This window comes from Conger conger, chromosome 5 (assembly GCF_963514075.1).
Source record: "Conger conger chromosome 5, fConCon1.1, whole genome shotgun sequence".
Classification (NCBI taxonomy): Eukaryota; Metazoa; Chordata; class Actinopteri; order Anguilliformes; family Congridae; genus Conger; species Conger conger.
Genome location: NC_083764.1, coordinates 67,438,439 through 67,461,290, shown reverse-complemented (window position 1 = coordinate 67,461,290; position 22,852 = coordinate 67,438,439). Strand labels below are relative to the sequence as shown.

General features: G+C 42.8%; 2 protein-coding genes across 2 annotated transcripts; both read right to left on the bottom strand.

Moving 5' to 3' along the window:
• Window positions 1–5,010: 5,010 nt before the first annotated feature.
• On the bottom strand, window positions 5,011–12,920 carry LOC133128771 (T-cell acute lymphocytic leukemia protein 1 homolog). The gene is made up of 4 exons (XM_061242539.1): window positions 12,807–12,920; window positions 9,903–10,495; window positions 8,929–9,014; window positions 5,011–6,632 (listed from the first exon to the last, which is right to left on the bottom strand). The coding sequence occupies exons 2-4, from the start codon at window positions 10,400–10,402 to the stop codon at window positions 6,190–6,192; spliced, it is 1,029 nt and encodes a 342-aa protein (XP_061098523.1). The 5' UTR covers window positions 10,403–10,495; window positions 12,807–12,920; the 3' UTR covers window positions 5,011–6,189.
• A 7,595-nt stretch (window positions 12,921–20,515) lies between these two features.
• On the bottom strand, window positions 20,516–22,456 carry LOC133129243 (immediate early response gene 5 protein-like). Its single transcript, XM_061243198.1, has one exon. It carries the CDS (start codon window positions 22,090–22,092, stop codon window positions 21,205–21,207), a length of 888 nt encoding a protein of 295 aa, XP_061099182.1. The 5' UTR covers window positions 22,093–22,456; the 3' UTR covers window positions 20,516–21,204.
• Between the last annotated feature and the right edge of the window lie 396 nt (window positions 22,457–22,852).

Below are 22,852 nucleotides of genomic sequence, written 5' to 3'. Positions count from 1 at the left end.
AATTCATGCATACTATGGTACACACACACACACACACACACACTACATTACACACACACACACACACACACACACATACCCATACACATGGACACACACTGGAATAGCAACATACCCTCTAGTAATAACAGGCCTTCTTCATGTTTTTCATTTTTAATTGATAATTTTTGTATAAAATTCTGTATGATATAACATTGCATATACTTCATCATACTACAAACATTTTTCAACAAAACATTACACTGATAATCTCTGAGTGTTATTGTAATTGTGGCTTGCTGCTCTGGTATAATACCTAAGATAGTAAACTGAAAGTGTACCATGACTGGTTACTCAAAGTGCTGCTCAGAGCAGCAGCCAGGTGAGGATCAGCAGCGCTGCAGAGAGCAGGAGCACCAGCACCATCACTCCCTCCCTCACCCGGCCTTCAAGCCGCATCGGGCCGCTCCTTTCCGTCAGGAACCAGGAACACGTCACAACTCGGCCATCTGACCGGTTTGCAATCATGTTCCGTCCGACCATGTTTGCAAGAGCAAGTACGTGGCAACTCAGCCAATTCGTGCTGCATCTAGAATCCCGATTTCCCCAACTTGGTCATCCAACATAATAAGGTGTTCATGTGGGCCTTTCCGGAGGGAAACTCGCGGAGACTGTAAATCTGAGGAAAACAGATAGAGGTGGAGCAGGAGTCTTCAGGACCATATTATACCACATTAAAGAAAATGAGTGCAAATGAAAAAAACGTACACCTCTGACTTATTTTGTACACTTAGGCAAAGAGCACTTGTACCTCTAACATTACAGTTTTGTTTACTTTTTTTTTTTTAACACTCTGTATTTATCTTCCAGACCATACAAGACAGGGATGGGAAACCCTGGTCCTGGAGAGCTGCAGGGTGTGCTGGGGACCCCAGCCCTGGTCCTGGAGAGCTGCAGGGTGTTCTGGGGTCCCCAGCCCTGGTCCTGGAGAGCTGCAGGTTGTGCTGGTTTTTGTTTTCACCTTTCATTGCACAGAATGCAATGTGGAACAGAGTTTAGCACAGAAGGTGTTGTACAGGGTCTATTAATGGTTTGCACATTTATGAAAAAAAGAGGACCAGGCCTACCCTTAATAACAGTAAAAAAGAAATGTCAACATAAACCACGGTACTTTACATTTTTACATAACATTTAATGATGTCTCTTCTCCTAGCACTGATTAAATATCCTACTATTCTCCCAATATGGATATGTACAACCAAACAGTGTGTCTTGAGTTCAAATACAGCAGAGATTATAACACAGTTTCATAATTACAGCCAAGAGTGATCTATAAATACACATAATGCGCTGTTGCATAATGACACACCACAGAGAGTGTTGTATAAATGTTGGTCTGTGGTCTGCCGTGTATCCTCCATCAGCCCAGGGTACGCTGCTCATGAAATCAGACACCACGGAGGAAGGTCCCCATACCATGCTTACGGTTTACAACCCTGACCTCGTCACAGACTCAAACAATAAAAGGCATATTCTAACAATCCTTGATACCATTTCTCTACATCAAAAAATAATGTAAATAAAGAACAAAAATATACAATTCAGAAGTTGCATGCATATACACATTTTTGTTTTTTTAGCTAACTTTTATTCCACGTTCGGCTGACATATTTCTGGTTTTGTAGAAATACAAATTCATTTTGCAAATCATTTGAAACAGACATATTTATGGAACCAAATTTTCCACCTGGTTATGAAGTTATGACTGTTTTCTGACTAACGTTTAAGTTTATTTCATAATCGGTTCAGCCACGTTTTTCGTATGAAAAATGAAAGAATCAATACTCAGATGTGCGTAAAATATCAAGTGAGCGCTTGCGTTGCACTTGCTATAGATAAATCCGGAATTCTAGTGGCTAACGGGGCTCTGGTTAATCTAATTTTGAAATAAGGTTCCATATTAAATATGATGCAGGTCCGTTAGAGTAATCCTTTTTGGAGAGCTTTTTCAGCACCTTGGGCAAAAAATATTGTCATATATATATGAATAAAACAATTAAAAATTTCTTTACGTGTTGTATTTAAAAAATCGAGTTTAATAGAAAAGTAAGCTTTTCTGATCATTCATGTGTGTGGACAAAACGATATGCAGATATTTGGAGTGATTTGGGTACACTTGTGCGCATCTGAGTGCAGTTTTGGGAAAACCCATGTGGAATTTCAATGCCTGTAGATATCTTTACTAAATCTTGTGCACACATTGGGTTTGTGCACAAATATAAAGTCACTCTGGGTTGGTCGGGAGCTTTTCAACTATAACAACATAAGGCGTGTTTGTATTTTTATGTATCTTTTGTGTACACTGTATGTACATGCTCTGGCATACATTTGTTCTGTCTCAAATTTATGAATGGTACTTCTTTCATTTCAGTTTCCAACCATGTGTGTACAGTAAATAGTTTTAGAGATATTGACACTTACAAAACTGCCTTCTTGGGGGCCAAAGTGGAAAGGATTAAGGACATTCCAAACTGTTAAATGTTCCTCCGAGGAGCTAGAAGTAGAAGTTAAGAACTCCAGAACATTCTTTGTGGAAGTATTTTCTCCTAATGTTTGACTTCATGGGTCCCATAGCAATGATGGGCCCTGAGGTCCATGTCCTCCTCTCTCTCAGTACTGAGAGGTGTCCTCAGCTCACCCAAGCCCCATGGAGAAGAACACAGCTCCTCCTGTGTGTGTGTGTGTGTGTGTTTAACACAGCTCCCCCTGTGTGTGTGTGAGTGTGTGTCTAACACAGCTCCACTTATGTGTGTGTGTGTGTGCGCATGTGTGTGTGTGAGTGTATATGTGTGTGTGTGTGTGTGTGTGTGTGTATATATGTGTGCGTGTGTGTGTGTGAGTGTGTGTGTGTGTGTGTGTTTAACACAGCTCCCCCTGTGTGTGTGAGTGTGTGTCTAACACAGCTCCACTTGTGTGTGTGTGTGTGTGAGTGTATATGTGTGTGTGTGTGTGTGTATATATGTGTGCGTGTGTGTGTGTGAGTGTGTATGTGTGTGTGTGTGTGTGTGTGTGTGTGTGTGTGTGTGTGTGTATATATATGTGCGTGTGTGTGTGTGAGTGTGTATGTGTGTGTGTGTGTGTGTGTGTGTGTATATATGTGTGCGTGTGTGTGTGTGAGTGTGTGTGTGTGTGTGTGTTTAACACAGCTCCCCCTGTGTGTGTGAGTGTGTGTCTAACACAGCTCCACTTGTGTGTGTGTGTGTGTGAGTGTATATGTGTGTGTGTGTGTGTGTATATATGTGTGCGTGTGTGTGTGTGAGTGTGTATGTGTGTGTGTGTGTGTGAGTGTATATGTGTGTGTGTGTGTGTGTATATATGTGTGTGTGTGTGTGAGTGTGTGTGTGTGTGTGTGTTTAACACAGCTCCACTTGTGTGTGTGTGTGTGTGAGTGTATATGTGTGTGTGTGTGTGTGTATATATGTGTGCGTGTGTGTGTGTGAGTGTGTGTGTGTGTGTTTAACACAGCTCCCCCTGTGTGTGTGTGTGTGTGAGTGTATATGTGTGTGTGTGTGTGTGTGTGTGTGTATATATGTGTGCGTGTGTGTGTGTGTGTGAGTGTGTGTGTGTGTGTGTGTGTTTAACACAGCTCCCACTGCTACAAACACAGCTCTTCCTGTCACAGCTGAAGAGTGATAACTTGTGGCAACATCTTTTCGCCAATATAGGTACACTCAGTCATATCAGTACTTACAGTAGTGTGCAAAAATATGGGCACTCCTGGTCAAAAAGCCTTTTACAATTAAACTTTAAGCAAACCTGACCTCTAAATGTTACAACGTTAAACACATTTCTTAAAATTTTAAAGCAAGATTATTTTTTATTTTAATGTTTTTTACAGTTTCAAAATAATAAATAAAAAAAGGCCAGTGCAAAAGATTGGGAACCCTGTCAGTTACTACTCTGTAACTCCCCCTTGGGCAACTATGACAGCTTGTAAACGCTTCCTGTTGCCAGCTAACAGTCTTTATATTACAGAGCATTTAGCAGACGCTCTGATCCAGTGCGACGCACAACGAAGAGCAGATCAAACACGGGAACAAGTGAGAAGAGGACGGACAAGAGAGGATGGCACGGTTCCGAGTCCCAGCGAGTCCCAGCGAGTCCCAGCGAGTCCCAGCGAGTCCCAGCGAGTCAGTTCTCCCTCTCGATATTTCCCCCATTCTTCCTCTAGCTCAGAAATATTCTTCGGCCTCCTTGCATGAATGGCATGCTTGAGATCCCTCCACAGATTTTCAATAATATTCAACTCTGGGGGCTGTGGTGGCCATTCCAAAACCTTCATTCGTCTTTCCTGCAGGTACTTCATGGTTGAGTTATGCTTTGGATCATTGTCTTGCTGGTGGTGGCCAAAAAGGTTTGGTTTGTCAGTCCAAAGCATTTTGTTCCAAAAGGCTTCAGGCTTTTCAATGTTTTCATTTGCCTACTTCAGATGCTTAATTTTGTGTTGAGGTCATTCTTTCTGGCAACTCTGCCATGTAGGTCTATGTTATTTAAAGTATATTGTATTGTTGTCCAGCGAACAGCTAGACCTGTCTTTTTTGCTGCTCTTTTTTGCGTGTGGGTTCTTCTGAGCATTTCTCACCATGGGCCATTCTATCTGAAATCTTTCTTGGTCTTTCAGATTTTGCCTTGACTTCACCTGTTCAATCTCCCATTTTCTAATAATGTTTCTGACAGTGGAAATGGGTAGTTTGACACATTAAGAGTTTGTGTAGCCTTCTCCTTCTTGGTGGAAATGAGCCATCTTCATTCTGAAATCCTTGTACAACTGTTTAGAGGAACCCATGGTTGTTAACACCAGACATAACAGTGACTGCATTTGGATACTTTAGAAGGCATGGAGTTACTTCAGCCCTGGAATTATACTCACCTGATTCATTGAAGCCCTAACAAGTTAATCACCTGCATCTGGTCCTTAGTAATCACACATTTAAAAAGTAACAAAGAATAATCCAAAAGGGTTCCCAAACGTTTGTACAGGTTCCTTTTTTTAATCATTTATAAATGGTAAAACATGAAAAGAAAAATTTTGTTTTAAAATTTGCAGTAAGGTCTCATGTTTAACTCTGTACCATTCAGTTCAGTCACATACAGATTCATTGTAATGGACATTTAAACCAGGGGCGCCCAAATGTTTGCACCCCACCGTATATGAGTTGTGTTCAGTAAAATGCAATGAAAACCATTCTGTCAGCCACAGCTAGCTATATACAGTACACCATTGGTGTGTGGCAATAGCCAGCTTCCTACATTGTGTGAAAAAGCTTTTTTTACTGGAAGAGCCAGACACAGATGTTAGAATATTACACTGCACATAATCAATTTTGGAATGTTTTTTTGGAATGGTTTTCTTACAATAGACAAAGCTATTGCTGCCAAAAACAGTAACACTGTGTATTCCTAAAACAAATGTTCAAATCTCTCTCAAAAAAACCACGCATGCAGCACTAAGATCCTCTCTGAACACACCTTGCATGGCAGCCAATCACCACTGGTGCGTGAGTGTGTGTATGAATGGGTGAATGAGAAACATCAATTGTACAGCGCTTTGGATAAAGGCGCTATATAAATTCCAACCATTTACCATTCACCATTTACCATTACATACGTGTGTGAGAATAATTGAGATGGCAGAGTCAGTAAAGTACCGATTTATGAAAGTGGCAGAATGGAAAGTTCCTGCATCGTAGCCTTTGTCAGGGAATGCTGTTATCTGCTTCTGGTCACAGCCAAGGCAGAAGATTCCTGGAAATCTCACAAGATTTTGAACCAGCAAATCTCAGGAACGTCCGGACACGAAAAATAAACTCTGGCTCTGCTCACATACGGCAACATGGAAAAATCACCGGAACGTTTATGGGTTAGGATGCATGTGGGAAAGGGGCTAAGGAAAGAGAGAGAGAAGCAGAGAGAGAGAGAGAGAGAGAGAAGGGAGGCAGATAGAGAGGGAGAGCGAGATAGAAGGGATGCAGATAGAGAAAGAGAGAGAGACAGAAGGGAGGCAGATAGAGAGGGAGAGAGGGAGAAGGGTGGCAGAGAGAGAGAGAAGGGAGGCAGACAGAGGGAGAGAGAGAGAGAGATAGAGGTGTTGAGGCTCTATTGTTCCTGCTGCTGTCTGTCTGTCGGTCAGTCTGTCCCACCCCCCTTGTGTCACCGCCGCTGGGCTCCCTCTAGTGGCGGGCGGTGGAGCTGCAGGCCGCAGGGAGAGTCCTGCTCCTCAGCGAAGCTCTCCAGACTGCCCTCCCCGTCTGGCAGGCTGCCACAGCTGGAGTTAGGGGACAGCGCCCCCTGCAGGAGCACGTCATCATCACCGTCCTCTTCCTCCTCTTCCTCTCCACAGCTGCCCCGGCCCCGGGCCCCGGCCCCGGTCCCGGCCCCAGCCCCGGGCCCCCGGTCCTGGTCGCTCAGCAGCTGGGACAGGAAGTTGATGTAGCGCATGGTGAGCCGCAGGATCTCGTTCTTGCTCAGCTTCCTGTCGGGGGGGTGCGTGGGGATCAGCTTCCGCAGCTCCGCGAAGGCGCCGTTCACGTTCTGCTGCCTCCAGCGCTCTCGGCTGTTCGTGAAGATCCGCCGAACCACCTTGGGCTGCCCGGCTGGAGGGAGGGAGGGAGGGAGGGAGAGAGAGAGAGAGAGAGATGGAGAGAGGGAGGGAGGGAGGGAGGGAGAGAGAGAGATGGAGAGAGAGGGGGAGAGAGAGAGATGGAGAGAGAGGGGGGGAGAGAGAGAGGGAGAGAGAGGGGGAGAGAGAGAGAGGGAGAGAGAGAGAGATGGAGAGAGGGAGGGAGGGAGGGAGAGAGAGAGAGATGAGAGAGAGGGGGAGAGAGAGAGGGAGGGAGAGAGAGGGAGAGAGAGGGAGGGAGGGAGAGGGAGAAAGACAGAGGGGGAGAGAGAGAGAGGGACAGGGTGAGGAGGACAAAAGTGAGTGAACATTTTTGTTTTGTTTCAGTGTCTCAGTGTTGCTGAGCAGAGGGGTCTACCTCAAATGTGGAACAAGGGAGAACCCAGAAGAACCAAGAACCCTGCCTGGACTGAACAGGTTTGCAGCTGATCCTGCAGTGCACTCAGCACTACATCACAAGGAGCAGGGGGCACACTCTCAGAAACGTCACTGTCACTGGTGCCCCTAGCCCCAGTAATATGTACCATTTTGCTTGGAAAACATACTAATTTGTACCAAAGGAGAACATTACAGAACTGTCAGATACATTTGAAAAATCTGATCCTGGAAGAACAAAAATGTTTTTGTTTTGTTCTTGTTTTTATGTTTTTAAGTTTTTATGCCTGTTGCTTTGCCTGACAGAATTATTAGATCTTATTAGAGCACCTGAGACATTGAGTATTGAGTATTGAGAATTGAGAATTGAGTATTGCAAAATTGTATTTATTTAAAAAAGCACAACCTGCAGTCTTTTGCTCTTCTCCTGATTGCACCTGTGCATTTTAAAGGTGGAAAGATCAGCATTGTAATGTTCTTATAAGAACAGTCTCATCACATAATCTTACATTCATTTATCATTGTATTTAGTTTTGCAATGACATTAGACATGAGATCAGTCTTATGGCAGACCATTACAAAATCTGCAGAACAGTTTGTATTGAAATGTTCCCCAACACATTCACATATATACAGTCAGGTCCAGAAATATTTTGACATTGACATTTTATTTTATTTTACATTTGTTTCAAATTTTTCCCTTTTTCTCCAAATTTGGTAGCCAATCGTACCCCATGTAACCCAAGTGTTGCGTTCGCTTGGACAGGGCTGTGTCACGTGTTACGTCTGTGTTACGACCCCGTTCCGCGGCGGATCCTTCTCCAAGCCGCATCGTCTCTGCGTGACCGTGATTCCGAGGCACCCCGGGGGGGTTGTGCCACCGCGGCTCAGACCCTGACAGACGTATGGTTATTTTAGCTGAATACCGCAGGGTATTGGAGTTGGGAGTAAATATGAGCTGAAAGTGAAAGTGGACTTTCAGATTTAATTTGAGCTTATTTACATCTAAATCAAGAGAACGGTATAGAAAATAACATTGTCCCCCCCATTTTAGGGGCTAAAATTAATTGGACAAATTAACATAATCATAGATTTAATTGGCATTTATTTATACTTGGTTGCATGTCCTTAGCATGCCATAACTTCCTGATGTCTGCGACATTTCAACATTATCACAGTCCGGATATCTTATGTTCAGGTTGTCCGACAGGCGATACTAATACTCCTTGCATTTGAATGGATCTCTATGGGGAATGGGGGGTGGGACTAAAGTCAGCTGTAAATTATGCTGATACAGTATAGAACACATTTGTTGGCTAAATGGCTTTAAGTCATTAAGAGTCCAAGGTATCAAATGAGCCTCAAACCGTGATGCTGCTGTCAGATATGCAGTATGTATGGATGGGTCACTTTAAGGGTTGTTTCTCCTGAATAATTGTCCTGATGAACCCAATGGATAAATTATTCAGGAGAAACCTTTGAAGTGATCCCTCCATATCTGCTGCATATCTGGCAGCAGCATGATGGTTTGAGGAGCATTTCATACATTTCATATTCATTCAAGGATATAAATATTCATAGTTCATATTCATTATTTACGTCCAACTTCAACATCCTGTGGTGGACAGCTGAAGTAAAAAAGATACTAGTGTGCATGAGTTCTGAGCAGGACACACTGAGCTGGGTCTGACTGTAGCCCAGGGCACACTGACCTGGGTCTGACTGTAGCCCAGGACACACTGACCTGGGTCTGACTGTAGCCCAGGACACACTGACCTGGGTCTGACTGTAGCCCAGGACACACTGATCTGGGTCTGACTGTAGCCCAGGACACACTGAGCTGAGTCTGACTGTAGCCCAGGACACACTGAGCTGGGCCTGATTGTAGCACCTACCCTCGTCGATCTCGACCTCGTACGGAGCCGGCCGCCGCTTCCGGTTGCTGGGATACATGCCGTATTGATCCGGATCCCCAAAGCCACTGCCAGGAGAATGTAGAACATAGGTAACAACATAACACACACACACACACACACACACACACACTCTCACACTCACATACACACTCAGACACACACACAGACACACACACAGACACACACTTACACACACTCACACACAGACACACACACACTCACACACACAGACACACACTCACACACTCCCACACACTCACTCACAGACACACACCCAGACACACACACACACTCACACTCACACATGCAGCATGCATATACACACACTCACACACACCCACACACACTCACACACACCCAGACACACCCAGACACACACACACACTCACACACACATGCAGAATGCATACACACACTCTCTCACACACACTCACACACACTCACACACACACCCAGACACACACACACACACACGCAGCATGCATACACACACACTCACACACACACATATGCACACGCACACATGCAGCATGCATACACACACACTCACATGCACACACACACACACACACATGCAGCATGCATACACACACACACACACACATACACATGCAGCATGCATACACACACACTCACACACATGTATGCATACACACACATGCGCACACACACTCACAGGCATGTATAAGTGCACATTGGCACACATTAATAAATTATATCTATTTTATTGGCCTACTAGCATTTGGATGATCGTTTTACATTGATATAAATGGTGTGAAATCAGTTTTTAAAAAGTACTCACCATGCACTTATATATTCCCCAGAACGTTTTGGATTAATGATAAGTGCATTGACACAATATACTTGTAAATATTTTCCCTTCTATGCTGTCTTTCCTAAAATATATGGATAATCAGCCCAATGACTTTAAGTTACAATTTTTATTAATTTACCTGTTAACTGCGGTGAGCGGCGGCGCCAGGTTGCTGTACAACATCGCTCGCGCGTGCAGGGGGAAAGCCGGGGGGCTGAGCTGGACCATGCGGGTTTCGTTGAGCGCGTGCCGGCGGGGCGGCGGTAACGGCGGCCTGCACAGCTCCGTGGTCTGCACGGCGCCCGCGCGCCGCCCGAGCTCGATCACCGTCACCTCCTTCTTTAGCTCGGTTCCGTCATACGCCGTTGCCTTGGTAACCCCATTAACGATGACGGTCCCGTTGCAGTGGTCGGCGGTGACCGTCTCCCGCCCTGTCTCCCGGGACTCATCGGAGTCGGCCACGGCCGCCGTGGTGTCCCGTAGCGCGGTGTCCCTTAGCGCGGTGACCGGTAGCGCGGTGTCCCGTAGCGCGGTGACCGGTAGCGCGGTGACCGGCGCGTCAAGTGTACTATGCTCCCGTCCCTTCGGCTCTTCGCCCGGGCTGCTCCGGCTCAGATCCGCTTTCAGTTTTTCCATCATGGTAGCGGGACGTGTGTGAACATAAAATAGCCCAACATACACCAAGGCTTCTGAATTCCAATATAGGCTTAACACAGGCCTGGAATTGGTTCCCTGGAAAAAGAGCTCATGTTTTAGCTACGCACCTTGCGCATGGTAGTTATGCAAATGTGTAGCCTATTTTATATCATTTAAAAGCATCACCGTTAGCCTATATATTACATGGACTACATGTATATGGTGATATTGTGATAGGCTAGTATATTTACCATGTGATATATGGTAAAGCATTCCACGGAATGCTGTATCTGCGTTTTTTAAATCTGAAATGACTCTTTGCTTGCTTCATATCTTTTTATTTATTAATTTATTATTATTATTATTATTATTATTATTATTATTATTATTATTATTTAAATAATAATATTTGTATTAATAATACCTATAATACTAATTTCCACAAACAGTGTTTATTGAGTCACTATGTTCGGCTATGTTCATTAGCAGGCCTGTGGCGTAGTAAATTACATTAGTGAGTTTTGTGAACGATACGATCTAAACATTTCGCCTACTACAACAACCATATGAATAATATTGACTAAATATCACTGACGAAATGGCATTTAAGATAGGCTGCAGCTGCACGCAGGTTAGCCACAATGCCTTAGGTTTCAAGTGACCGTGGATGTTGGCATTTCCCTGACAGTGGTTAACAGTGATCTCACATTGGCTAATGTGGGAGCTTTTCTGACTTGGACTTGACCCGTCACTCCCGCAAGGTGCCGCGCAAGCGCGAAGGGGCTGAACGGTCTTTATCAGGCGTGAACACTGAGCCACGGCAAACCGTTTAACGGTCAGACTTTCTCTATCTCTGAGCACGACGTTCTGTGTCGGGTGGTCGTTTTTTCGCTGGGAAGCCGCGCTATAACTTTCCAGAGCATTTGTTGAAACATGGACGGGCTACAGATAATCACATAATGTAGCCTATATGTTTCGGTCCTGCAAATATCTGACACCGCCGCCTATGTTTCGCGATAAAAACAATAACAGCCAGGGGTCCAGTCGCCAACCTTCCTGTTATTAAACGTTGGAACCACGTTTGAAAATGCGTTGAATGCTCGTTGTTTTTACAAAGAGAATTCAGAACGAAAATTAGGCCTAAAACTACTGCCATTTTGTGAAGGTCATATTAAAAACATTGTATATTGCATGATAGGCCAACTAAAAACAGACAAAAATAAATTTGATGAGATGACAGCAAATATTCTATATATATATATACATATATATACATATATATATATATATAATATTTACAGTCATCTCATCAAATTTATATATATATATAAAGATGTATACAAATGCGCTGCAACAGCTAAAAAATATCTAGCCTATGTATTTCCCTGCTTGAGAAAGATGCATGAATGGCAAACGTATAGCCGACGATATGCTGACAATTTATTACTGTTTGATTTATTTTTGAAAAATGTGTCTTTCCTTTGACTTATATGCTCTCCTTAGTCGAATGGTTTCTGCAGTTCGATAATAGAATTTAATCTCTTGAATTTCAAATTTAATTTCGGCAACATTTAGTCAGCTAATTTTCAGAGTTTATGAATGTGTATATATATTTACTTTAGGGCAGTAATTTACACATTAAATATTTGGCTTTCAAGCAGAATATAAATAATTACTAGGTTTTTGATTGGGATTGGGATTGTATTCGTCGTTCATTGGTAATGTGAGCATTCCGTTACTCCCGCTTCGTGAAATACCTGGCACTGTGAATGAAACCATAATTTTCTACTTTTATATTTTAAAGTTCGTTGGAGACTTAATTTTTAAAACCAGGTGTTGTCCAACTCTAAAGAAAATATATGGACGTAACCATTCTTCAAATAAACTACCCGATCATTCGAACGCAATAGCATTGTCTTGAACAGTTTACCCTCACGTGTGAATCCATGAAACGGTATTCTTAAAAATACATCAAACGAACAATAAAAGGTGCCCGTCGTTTATGCATTGCTTGAGAATAAATAATACAAATAATGTCGTTATCTGTACATGTCAATATTCAAATGTTTTACCATTTAATATAATGCGTTAAACTTTTTATATGAACTATTTCGTATACGCATCGAATAATTTAATATTTTGTATGCTATGACAACTATAACAGCAAGGTAATGCTAACAGTCCTTAATTCTTCCTTTTAAAAATCGAAGGGAAACGGGCCTCCGTCTTCCAGTAAACCACAAAACATTCAAAATGTCCGCAGTATGAAAAGCCTGTCGGAGCATTGAGCACAAATATACTGTACATTCATTTTTTTCTAATCAAATTAATCTTCAGTTGAACCTAGATTGTAGTGAAATGGTTTGAATGTCGTCATCATTACTTATTGTTATTATTATTTGCTTACCGTCTGCGGAGTGCTGGTGATATTAGTCTGTGTGTGGAGCCATTTTGTGGGGGGTCATCCATGCCCGGTCTCTCAGACGGAGTGGAGAGGTGCGGAGCTGGAAGTGAAGGCTACACAACCCCACATCACGGCGCGCGGAGCGGAACATGCGCGCAATGTGGCCAGCAGAGATAAGCGCGCGGCGGCGGCCACTTCGCACTCGATAAGCACTTAAACCCATTATTTATCAAATGATTCATTATTATTCCTTCTTTCATCACCGCAGAGGACAAAAACGCAACAACAAAAAAAATATATAGCCTAGGTTTATTTAACAGGAACCTGTCTCAGAACCATTTCAGAATAGTCTGCTGGAAGCACCCCCCCCACCCCCCCCCACCCCCCACCCTCCCATTTTTCATGTTAAAACACTTGGAGGCTTCATCAAACATAATATGCATAGCCTAAACTGAGCTGTAGTTTAATAATATGGGCAAGAGAAAATATTTAGAACTAGAGAAAACGCCTATGAGTATTTTAATCATATTTGAAATGAATCATTTTGGTATATTTTGCGGGACCGTGCTATGAATTGACATTGGGACAGAAGTAACAGAGAGCAATGCAATAGTCATGTATAGGCCATATGTGGCGTCATTTAGTGGCTTTGGCACTTGTGCGTTGGAGACTATGCTTGATGCTGCCTCGGGATCACATATATGCATGCAAAATAATAGCCTAATACAATTATTTATTTATTTTATTTTATTATTTAAAAAAATGTATTTATTTATTTATTTATTTATTATTGTTGTTATTATTATTTTACCTCCGGGTCACGTCTTATTTCATTTAAGGCTATAGTTTACGCTCGAACTCGAATTATATCGGGTCTGATAAGGGCTCAGACGGTCCTGGGGAAGACCTGAGGACGGCTGTTTGTCCATATAGTATTGTGTGTGGTATACAACTTCATAGGCCTATACAAACAAATCTTTATCAATCTTCACGTTTCGCCAAAGATGCATGATGACGAACGTCAAAACTGAGCAGATGAAAGCTGGGCTTCAAGCCTGGTATATGTCGGATTTAAATATTTAATGCGCCCTTTTTTCAGACCTGTGTTCAAATACTAGGCCTTTCCGGATTTTGGGTATTTCTTTGGAATATATTTAAGGTGAAATGTTTTGGTGGACGTCGCCACTAAGGAAAACGCATAACTTTGGAAAAGCTACATCCACTTTTCTCATAGAACTGTAATAAATGGCATTATAATAGTGTGTATAGGCCCCCACTTATTAATTGACCACTATTACTGCTGGACCCATACTCCTATTATTATTATTATTATTATTATTATTATTATTATTATAAAGAATACAAATAATACAATATTGATTATGCCATGTCTGATACTGTTGTGGTCCGTGGTGGGCTCGTAATGCTACACTATTTTGTTATTTAAAATAAATTAGTAAAATTTAGTAATCTAAAGGCCGTCTGTGGTGGCAGTTTACTCCCAGTGGTCTCGCCGCGCTGTGCCAGCCGCGTGCAGGAGAATAGGCGCTGAAGGAGATTTGTCAGAATTGGCGTAACCCTCAGAGACCACCTTGCAGAGAGCGATAAGAGCCTATCAGCGCTGGCATGCCCCATTCTCCCCGCCAACCAGCCTATCCTGAACGCCCGCGATAATTAATAATGATAATAGCCTGGTAAAAATAATAAACACAAATAAATAATAATAATAATAATAATAATAATAATAATAATAATAATAATAATAATAATAATAATAATAAAAATAAATCAAATAAATAAATAAATACAAATAATAATAATAATAAAGTATTATAATGTTATTATAAAGCATTTTCATTACATTAGGCTTGGTAGCAGCACCGTTAGTAGCCTATAGCTAGTCATTGTCCTGACTAAATTGTGAAATTAATGTTAATAGTCTGCATTTATTAATGATTTACTGTATACTGTTTATGTAATTATATAATATATTACATATTTATATAGGTTTCAAGTGACCGTGGATGTTGGCATTTCCATATACACATTGCTCACTATTGACGTTATGATTAATAGATCAATAGCCCACATAACCAAAGCAAATATTGTTTTAAAAAATTCATTCAATGACATGAATGACATGCCTATTGCAGGTTTTCTAAATATGATTAAGTATGATTATTTATATGTATTATATGATTCTTTCCTGTTTGATTCGGCGTGATGTTGCCGTTTCCTCCTTTCCGGGCACTGTTTCCTCTCACATTTCTTTCTCACAAATTTTAAAGATAGCTCTCCTGATTCGGCCTCTCCTGATTCTGCCTCTCCTGGTTCTGTCTCTCCTGATTCTGCCTCTGCTGATTCTGTCTCTCCTGATTCTGCCTGTGTTGTGCTGGCTACAAGGCTCTGGGTCAAAAATGCGAGCGCAGTTCGCAGTTCAAATAATTTGAGGGAATGTTTGTACAGGTCATAGGTGCCACTTTATTAGGAACATTTTTACTTTATTGCACCTACTTATTCATGCGGTTATCTAAACAACCAATTACGTGACAGCAGTGCAATGCATACAATCATGTAGATACGGGTCAGGAGCTTCAGTTATTGTCCACATCAACCATCAAAATGGGTAAAAAATTATCTCAGTGACTTTGACCGTGGAATGATTGTTGGTGGCAGGGTTGGTGGTTTGAGTGTCTCAGAAACTGTTGATCTCCTGTGATTTTCACGCACACTAGTCTCTAGTGTTTGCAAAGAATGGTGCAAAAAACAAAAATAATCCAGTGAGGATTACAGTCAAAATAAGTCGAATAAATACCTAATAAAGTGCTCGGTGAGTCTATATTAGAGTTTTACAGTATTACAGACGGGCACAAAGCAAAGCCAAAAAATAAACAAGCGCATGGATCGGCTATCACGACGCTGCTCAGACATTCGTATTTTGTCACGATATTCCTTTTTCCTGTGTCCGTCACAAGGGAGTGAAGTCACGACTAACATCCTGGGCTACTGGCACTAAAGTGCGATAAAGGAAATGTGTGCTGCTCTGCTAGCCTATATATCGCCCCCTCACGTTAAACTGCCCCGCTACCTCGCCCTCCCAAACTGGCAGTGAGGCGCACCTTAAGGACCGGAGAACATTTGAGTTCTGTCAACACTGATCAAACCTAAAAGGCCAAACGCCACGTAGATACAAAGTGACGTCACTGAATCTTCAGAGGAATGGGAAAACACAGATTATTTAAACCCGCGAAACCGAAACAGGAGAAACGTCAGCACGCGGGGCGGGAATCAACCACGGGCGCCGTTGCACCCTGTAAATACTCCCATTAGTAGGCTGCCCGATTTACTTAAAATTGTAATGGAATATATATAGATTTTTTCATCCATATTGGACAGATGGTCATATTAAACCCATTTATGCATCATTCACCAAACACATACAGTTAAATGTAAAACAGCCTATTGGAACAATTTTGTAGCCTCATGACAAAATTCTAGATCAGCAGTCCTACTCAGACATTCTTGATACATAAGCCCCTGAATTTGGGTTTTCAAAACGTCCTTCTGTTTTCATGTTGTGTACCTGTCATTATGTTACACTGCATATATTGTATAGCTAAAGGAGACATGAGCCTACGGTGCAACTACTGAACTACAGTTTGATTTTAGTAACATGTTTTTTAGCATCACACTGGGAGGAAAAGAAAACACAGTATACTGTTATATTAAAACACACACACACACACACACACTACTTAAACACACTCTTATGTATTTGTTACATCTGAGCCGTGTGTGCGTGTGTGCGCGTGCGTGTGCATATGCCAGAACAACTGATCCAGGGTCAGGGAGGTGAGAAGTGTTTTGCCTTTCATTGGAGACAGTGTTTATGCTATGTTCTTTTATCCTAATCCAGATTAATTGATTGATTTAAACGTTTATTCTAACAGGGAAAACACACGGCGAGATGTCCAAATAATAATAGCTACACGTTGCGTTTTTACAAAACCGCATATAAAGAAAAGGGGGTGACTAATCATTAAACTACCATGTCAAACGTAACTACCTGCTTTAGAAATTAATTGCATATTAAGTAAGTTGTGCATGACAGAGTTAACGTCATGCACAACTTACAATAGGCTACTGGCTACATTTTAATTTTTTTTGCGGATATCCTATATAACATAAGAAGTGAATAAGTGTTGTTTAATCACAACTAAACCAGTGCTTACCTGAGTGATATCATTCACCGTAACCGAACCGGACCTGGGGATGCGGTGCTTTTCATGAGTTGTTGTATTCGGAATGTCGGAAGTTGATTCAGTGATTGATTGAGACAAACCATTTGGGGGGGGGGGGGGGTGGACTATTGCTACTACTGCTAATAAATGTTTCCATTTACAAGCTAGTGCACAGGTGTACCTAATAAATGAGCATATATGAACTCGGGGGTGTTGCTAGGGCATTGCTATGTGGTTGCTAATATGTTGCTAGGTAGTTGATGGTATTGACAACAGCCAATCACTGTCATGATATGTTATTGCATAATGCATGGCATATGCTAAACCAATTGCCATGCATTATGCAATAACATATAATATATATGTATATATATAATACATATGTTTAATGAAAATCGATGTAGCCTACATAGGCCTATGAGTCCATATATGTTGCTTGGGTATCACGGATGGTGCAGTGGGTAGCACTGCCGCCTCACAGCAAAGAGGTCCTGGGTTCGAATCCCCGTCGGCCGGGGCCTCTCTGTGTGGAGTTTGCATGTTCTCCCCATGTTCGTGTGGGTTTCGTCCGGGTACTCCGGTTTCCTCCCACAGTCCAAAGACATGCACGTTAGGCGGATTGGAGAGTCTAAATTGCCCGTAGGTGTGAGTGTGTGAGTGAATGGTGTGTGTGCCCTGCGATGGACTGGCGACCTGTCCAGGGTGTATTCCTGCCTTTCGCCCAATGTATGCTGGGATAGGCTCCAGCCCCCCTGTGACCCTGTTCAGGATAAGCGGGTTAAGATAATGAATGAATGAATGAATGGGTATTAATAATCAGTTGCTACGTCGTTGCTAAGCATCTACACCAGCCAATCGGAGAGCTGCATAATGCAAGGCAATTGGTTTCATGGCACCATATAAAGCACTTCATATACGCAGTCAGATAGACCTCGAGATCAACTCTGCTAAAGCTATTGTGACATCACGGGGTTGCACAGGCACACGGCGCATTTGCATAGTAAATGTGGATTGGCTGAGCTGCAGAATGCGCGTCAGAGAGAGGGCGGAGTGTGAAGACAGTGAAAGCCTGTTCTCAAACAAATGCTCATAATTCAAAAAGTACAAGTAATATTGCGAGAATCAATTTTGATATACAAATATATTATTTATTTAATTATTATTGTCCGCCTACTCCTCCCACACTTTGAGCTATTGAATATATATATATATATATATATATATATATATATATATATATATATATATATATAGTGTAAAGATAGTAATGGCAGTTTAAAAAAACATGACCAAAAATGTAACTCACACTCTAGAAACCGAACATTCCGCCATTCATTCCTATGGGACTTTCTTCCTCGGAAAACCAATATCTCCGAAATTAATAGAAATATTGAAAGGCTGTTGGTGTCCATAGCCCAAAGAGTGGGAGGAGTAGGCGGACAATAATAATATTATTATTATTTCAAACTTTCGGACAACAGTAGTGTGTTGCTTCGGAATCACACTAATACATAAGAATAAAATACAATTAACACCAGCAACTGGTCAAAGCTGACAGCAAGGTGACAGTAACGCATTACAACAATGCTATACACAAGAGCATCTCTCAACAGACAACCTGTCAAACCTCTGAGTGCATAGGCTAAAAAGTCTAATAAATGCCTAATAAAGTGCTCACTGAGTGTATATATAAAGGGCTGTAATTCCTGCAGGGATGACTGGACGTGGATGTACATAGGCTACGCTTAAATTAATGCCGAGTTGTATGTCAAATCCAGTGTGCGGGCGAACTATGCCAAAACAAACAAAAATAAATCTATTCTGCCACTGTCCCAATATATTGCATTCAACTGTAGCCTATTTTACTTTTGAAGAAACTTTCTGAAAGATTAGGTCTGACAGTGGCGCAACGTTAACGTAGCCTCTACACTGAATTGGGATACTGGAGTTATATTCCCCGTACATGCAAGGAAGTCTAGTCTGAGCTCGACTCCCATGAATGCTGCGTTTTACGCGTTTTTTACTCCCCCTTCCGGTCATTGCACGTTAGTACAAGAGGGACGGCGTGGGAGAATTTCTACTGATACTCAACTTGAAGGTTCAACACATGGTAAATAATCAACGTTCCAGACAGCAAAGGGTGTTTCTACTCTGCGCAAGAGAAGGGATGGTTCTTTGCGTGAAACCAAAATAGGTTAAAAATGTTCTTTTTAGGACGGACGATCTCTGCTGTTGGGCCCTTGAGGAAGGCCCCCGGGACATTACCCCCGTTTCGTCTCGGATGTCTCCGGAATTACTTCCAGTGTCCTTGAAGAAGAGAACGTGTCAAAGGACCTCCGTTAAATAAAAGATCATATGAAACAGAGGACGGAATAGCTTGTGTCATAAGGGCGTGTGATGGTGTGATGTGTGATGTGTGTAAACATTGTGCATTCACAGTAGATTGTCCCAGGGCGCCCTGTGGAAACCCTGTGTTACAGGTTTGCATTACATTACATTACATTATTGGCATTTGGCAGACGCTCTTATCCAGAGCGACGTACAACAAAGTGCATACCCATAACCAGGGATAAGTTCGCTGAAAGACCCTAGAGGTAAGTACAATTTCAACTGCTACCTGTACAACAAAGATAAGGACAAGGGCCATTTTTTTTTTTTTTTACTTTTTTTGAACAAACAAACAAACAGAGCAAAAGTCACCAAAGTTAACTATCCAAACACTGCTTACCTAGCCAACTAAAATGCACTTGATCGGGGTGTGGGTGTGCAAAGGCACTGTGTGCATGTGTGCGCACGCGTGTGTGTGTGTGTGCGCGCTAGCGCACGTGTGCGTGTGCATGTGTGAGTGCGTGTCCACCCCTTCAAATACAGGGGGGGGGTTCAGCTTTTTGTGTCTCATCTAAAATCATATTTATAGTATTAGGAATACCTACTTTACACTAAGCATAGCCATAGGTCATTTTAAATTCCTCAGTTCATTAAACACAAACACACGTTTACCCATATGAGGAAGTGACACCGATTCAGTTAGAGTACAACTTGACCCAACGGATAGCGGTACAGAAGAATTTACCCGGATGTGCCTGGGTGTTTATTTTGTGTTGCGTGTTTCCAGCTACAACATTTCCCGTGTCCGCAGGTCGCCTCATCTGTGACGTGCTCCGTCTGAGCCAATGAGATGCCTCCCTGGTGACTACACACACACTACACCTAATTAAGACAATTACTGGATCAGATGATCATGTAATCCATGTACTTATTTAACGCATCTGCATGAAACCTAGCATAAATATTAGACAGGCGAAAGCAGATGACCTCAAATGCAGATCCTAAAGACTCACTTGGTCGGCCGAACAAAGTGACTTTTGACCTCCAGTAATAAAAGCGCCACGAGGGGCATCGCATTCCCCACATTCCAAAACAGGCGTTCCAGCGCGCGCAGAACTAGTCTGTAGAAATAAGGCAGAAAAGTATTTTCATAAAACGTTTATTTTCTCGTGGGACACAGGAAAGTAATAGATTAAAGAACACATGCCAAGACATTTCGAATGCAACGAGACCGGAAAAACTGTACAAATAACTCGCTAAATGCTGGTCTTTATAAAACAAAGACAGAACTGAATAAAGTCGTGTCCTGCGCATCTATGCATTGGCTAAACAGTGATGAAACATTAAAACCAACCCTGGAGAGACCACATCACAGGCCTCCCGCCCAGAACTTGCGGCCCTGTTTAGCTGCCTAGCGCCCTCATAAAATCACAACTTTCACGTACCCAGTAACGAACATGAGAACCTTAATGTTTGCATAAAATCTTCGCAAATCAAAATTAGCAACACGTGTGGAACAGGTATTCCATTGACTTGGATCCACCTTCAAAACGGAAGTGGTAAAGCTAGTCGCTTCCTCCTGGCGCCCTGTTTAGCAACATATCCACATTTGACACTCCGATACCTGCATTGGCAGAGGAAGTTAGAGAAACCCACAGTTCAACCTCGCTTCCTCTTTCGTGATCGCCACGTGGTCGAACCCAACTCTGGGCCGCACAAGCACTTTTAAGCATAATTACTGCCAACATAAGTTATACATCTATAAACATCCAGCGGATCCTTGAAAAGTTTTTATTTGCATTTTTTTAAAACGCGGACAGCCTGTGTGCAGCTTAAAATGCCTCTATGGCAGTAGCCCATGGATTTAAAGTCTTCAACGGGAGTTCACCGCACACTTGCCCGGAGCCCGCGTCGCAAGCATCCGCCCCTGACTCAGTCTTGCCAGCCTCTTTGCTCAGAAGTCCTGTAAAGCCGGCTCCAAAAATATTGACCAGGCTGGAAACGTTGCTGGTGTCCATCTCGTCTCCTTCCTCATCAGTGTCCCTTAAAGTCACAGTCGGTTTGTTTTTCTTTAACGGCGAATCCGCTCGAGGCGAGTGAACGTCATCCGCGTCCCTTTTCCTGTTGGTCTTACCACAAGGCGCCAGGCGGGTTTGAGATTCTGGTTTGGTTGAGGAATCGCACCGGCAACCATCTTCCTGTGAGTCGGTCGGCTCTCCAGTTTCAGGCGAAGTAGCAATCCAAGAATCCTCTGCCGCCCTGCATCCCGGCGAAACCGGCTTACGGAGAACAGCGACATTCGAGGGTGTTGAAGAGCCCGATTCGTCCCCTATCTCCGACTCGATGGTCGTTTGGTAGCAGCATGAGTTTTGCTGGCCTGCGTTGGTACGCACACACGCCGCACCCGCTAGTGGCGGAGCGCTCGAATCAGGCTCCCTATCCAAAGTAGAAACGTCTTGACCAGCAACACAAGCCACACCGGGGCCGGACGAGAACTCCGCTTCCGTGGCCGATTCGCCCTGTTCGGTCTCTCCCTGGTGCGAAGCGTGGAGACACAGGCCACCGCAGTAGTTAGTCAGACACACCTCCCGGGCGCTCCGGAGGACCAGAGAAACCAGGAGATTTTTGTGGAGTTTGATTCCGCCTCGCTGTACGCGGGAATGAAAAATCTTTCCCATCGATATGCTCATTATCCGGTGTGCATCCGCGCTGAATTCCATGTTTTCAGCAGCTAACCAGGTTAGCTAGCTTCCCAACGCTAGCTAAAAACAGCAAAATTATTTAACCGTTGTGAAAGCGAGTCAATTCAACGTGTCCTCCAGTTCAAGTATCCAGCGAGGGTACAAAGATTAAAGTCCGCCCGATACAACGTCCGTTTTCATACCAGTGCCGTTGGTTCAACGAAGCCTTGTAACGCTAGCTAGCTCCATATATCAACTAATTTAGCTGCATAAAAGCCCTGGCGAAATAACCAGAAATTGTTAAAATATTTACTCGAGTGCTTCCGGGTTTTCTTCAATAAACGGCTGGTTAAAAATGCATACGAAATGGACCCGTGAATCACACGCCTATCGCTTCGTTTCAGTTCTTCATAGTAAACGAGTAAGTGTCTGTTTTTAACGATTATATAGTGTGACGTAATGGCTACGCCATCCAATAGGACAAGAGCCTGTTTTAAAAACGCTGGGAAATGCACCCCGCCAAATCTGTGGACCAATCGGCAGGCGGGATAGGTTGGAATTGTATTTTACTGAATGAAAGATAGTAACGTCTTGCGTAAATCACCACGTGATTGCCCCTCAACCGACATTTCACGGGATAGAAAGCGGACGAATTCAATAAATCAAGGGAAAAAACGGTAATATCTAAACACACACACACACACACACACACACACACACACACACACACACACACACACACATGATTAATACAACAGAATGCATATAATCTGTAATAATCATATAATTATTAATCATA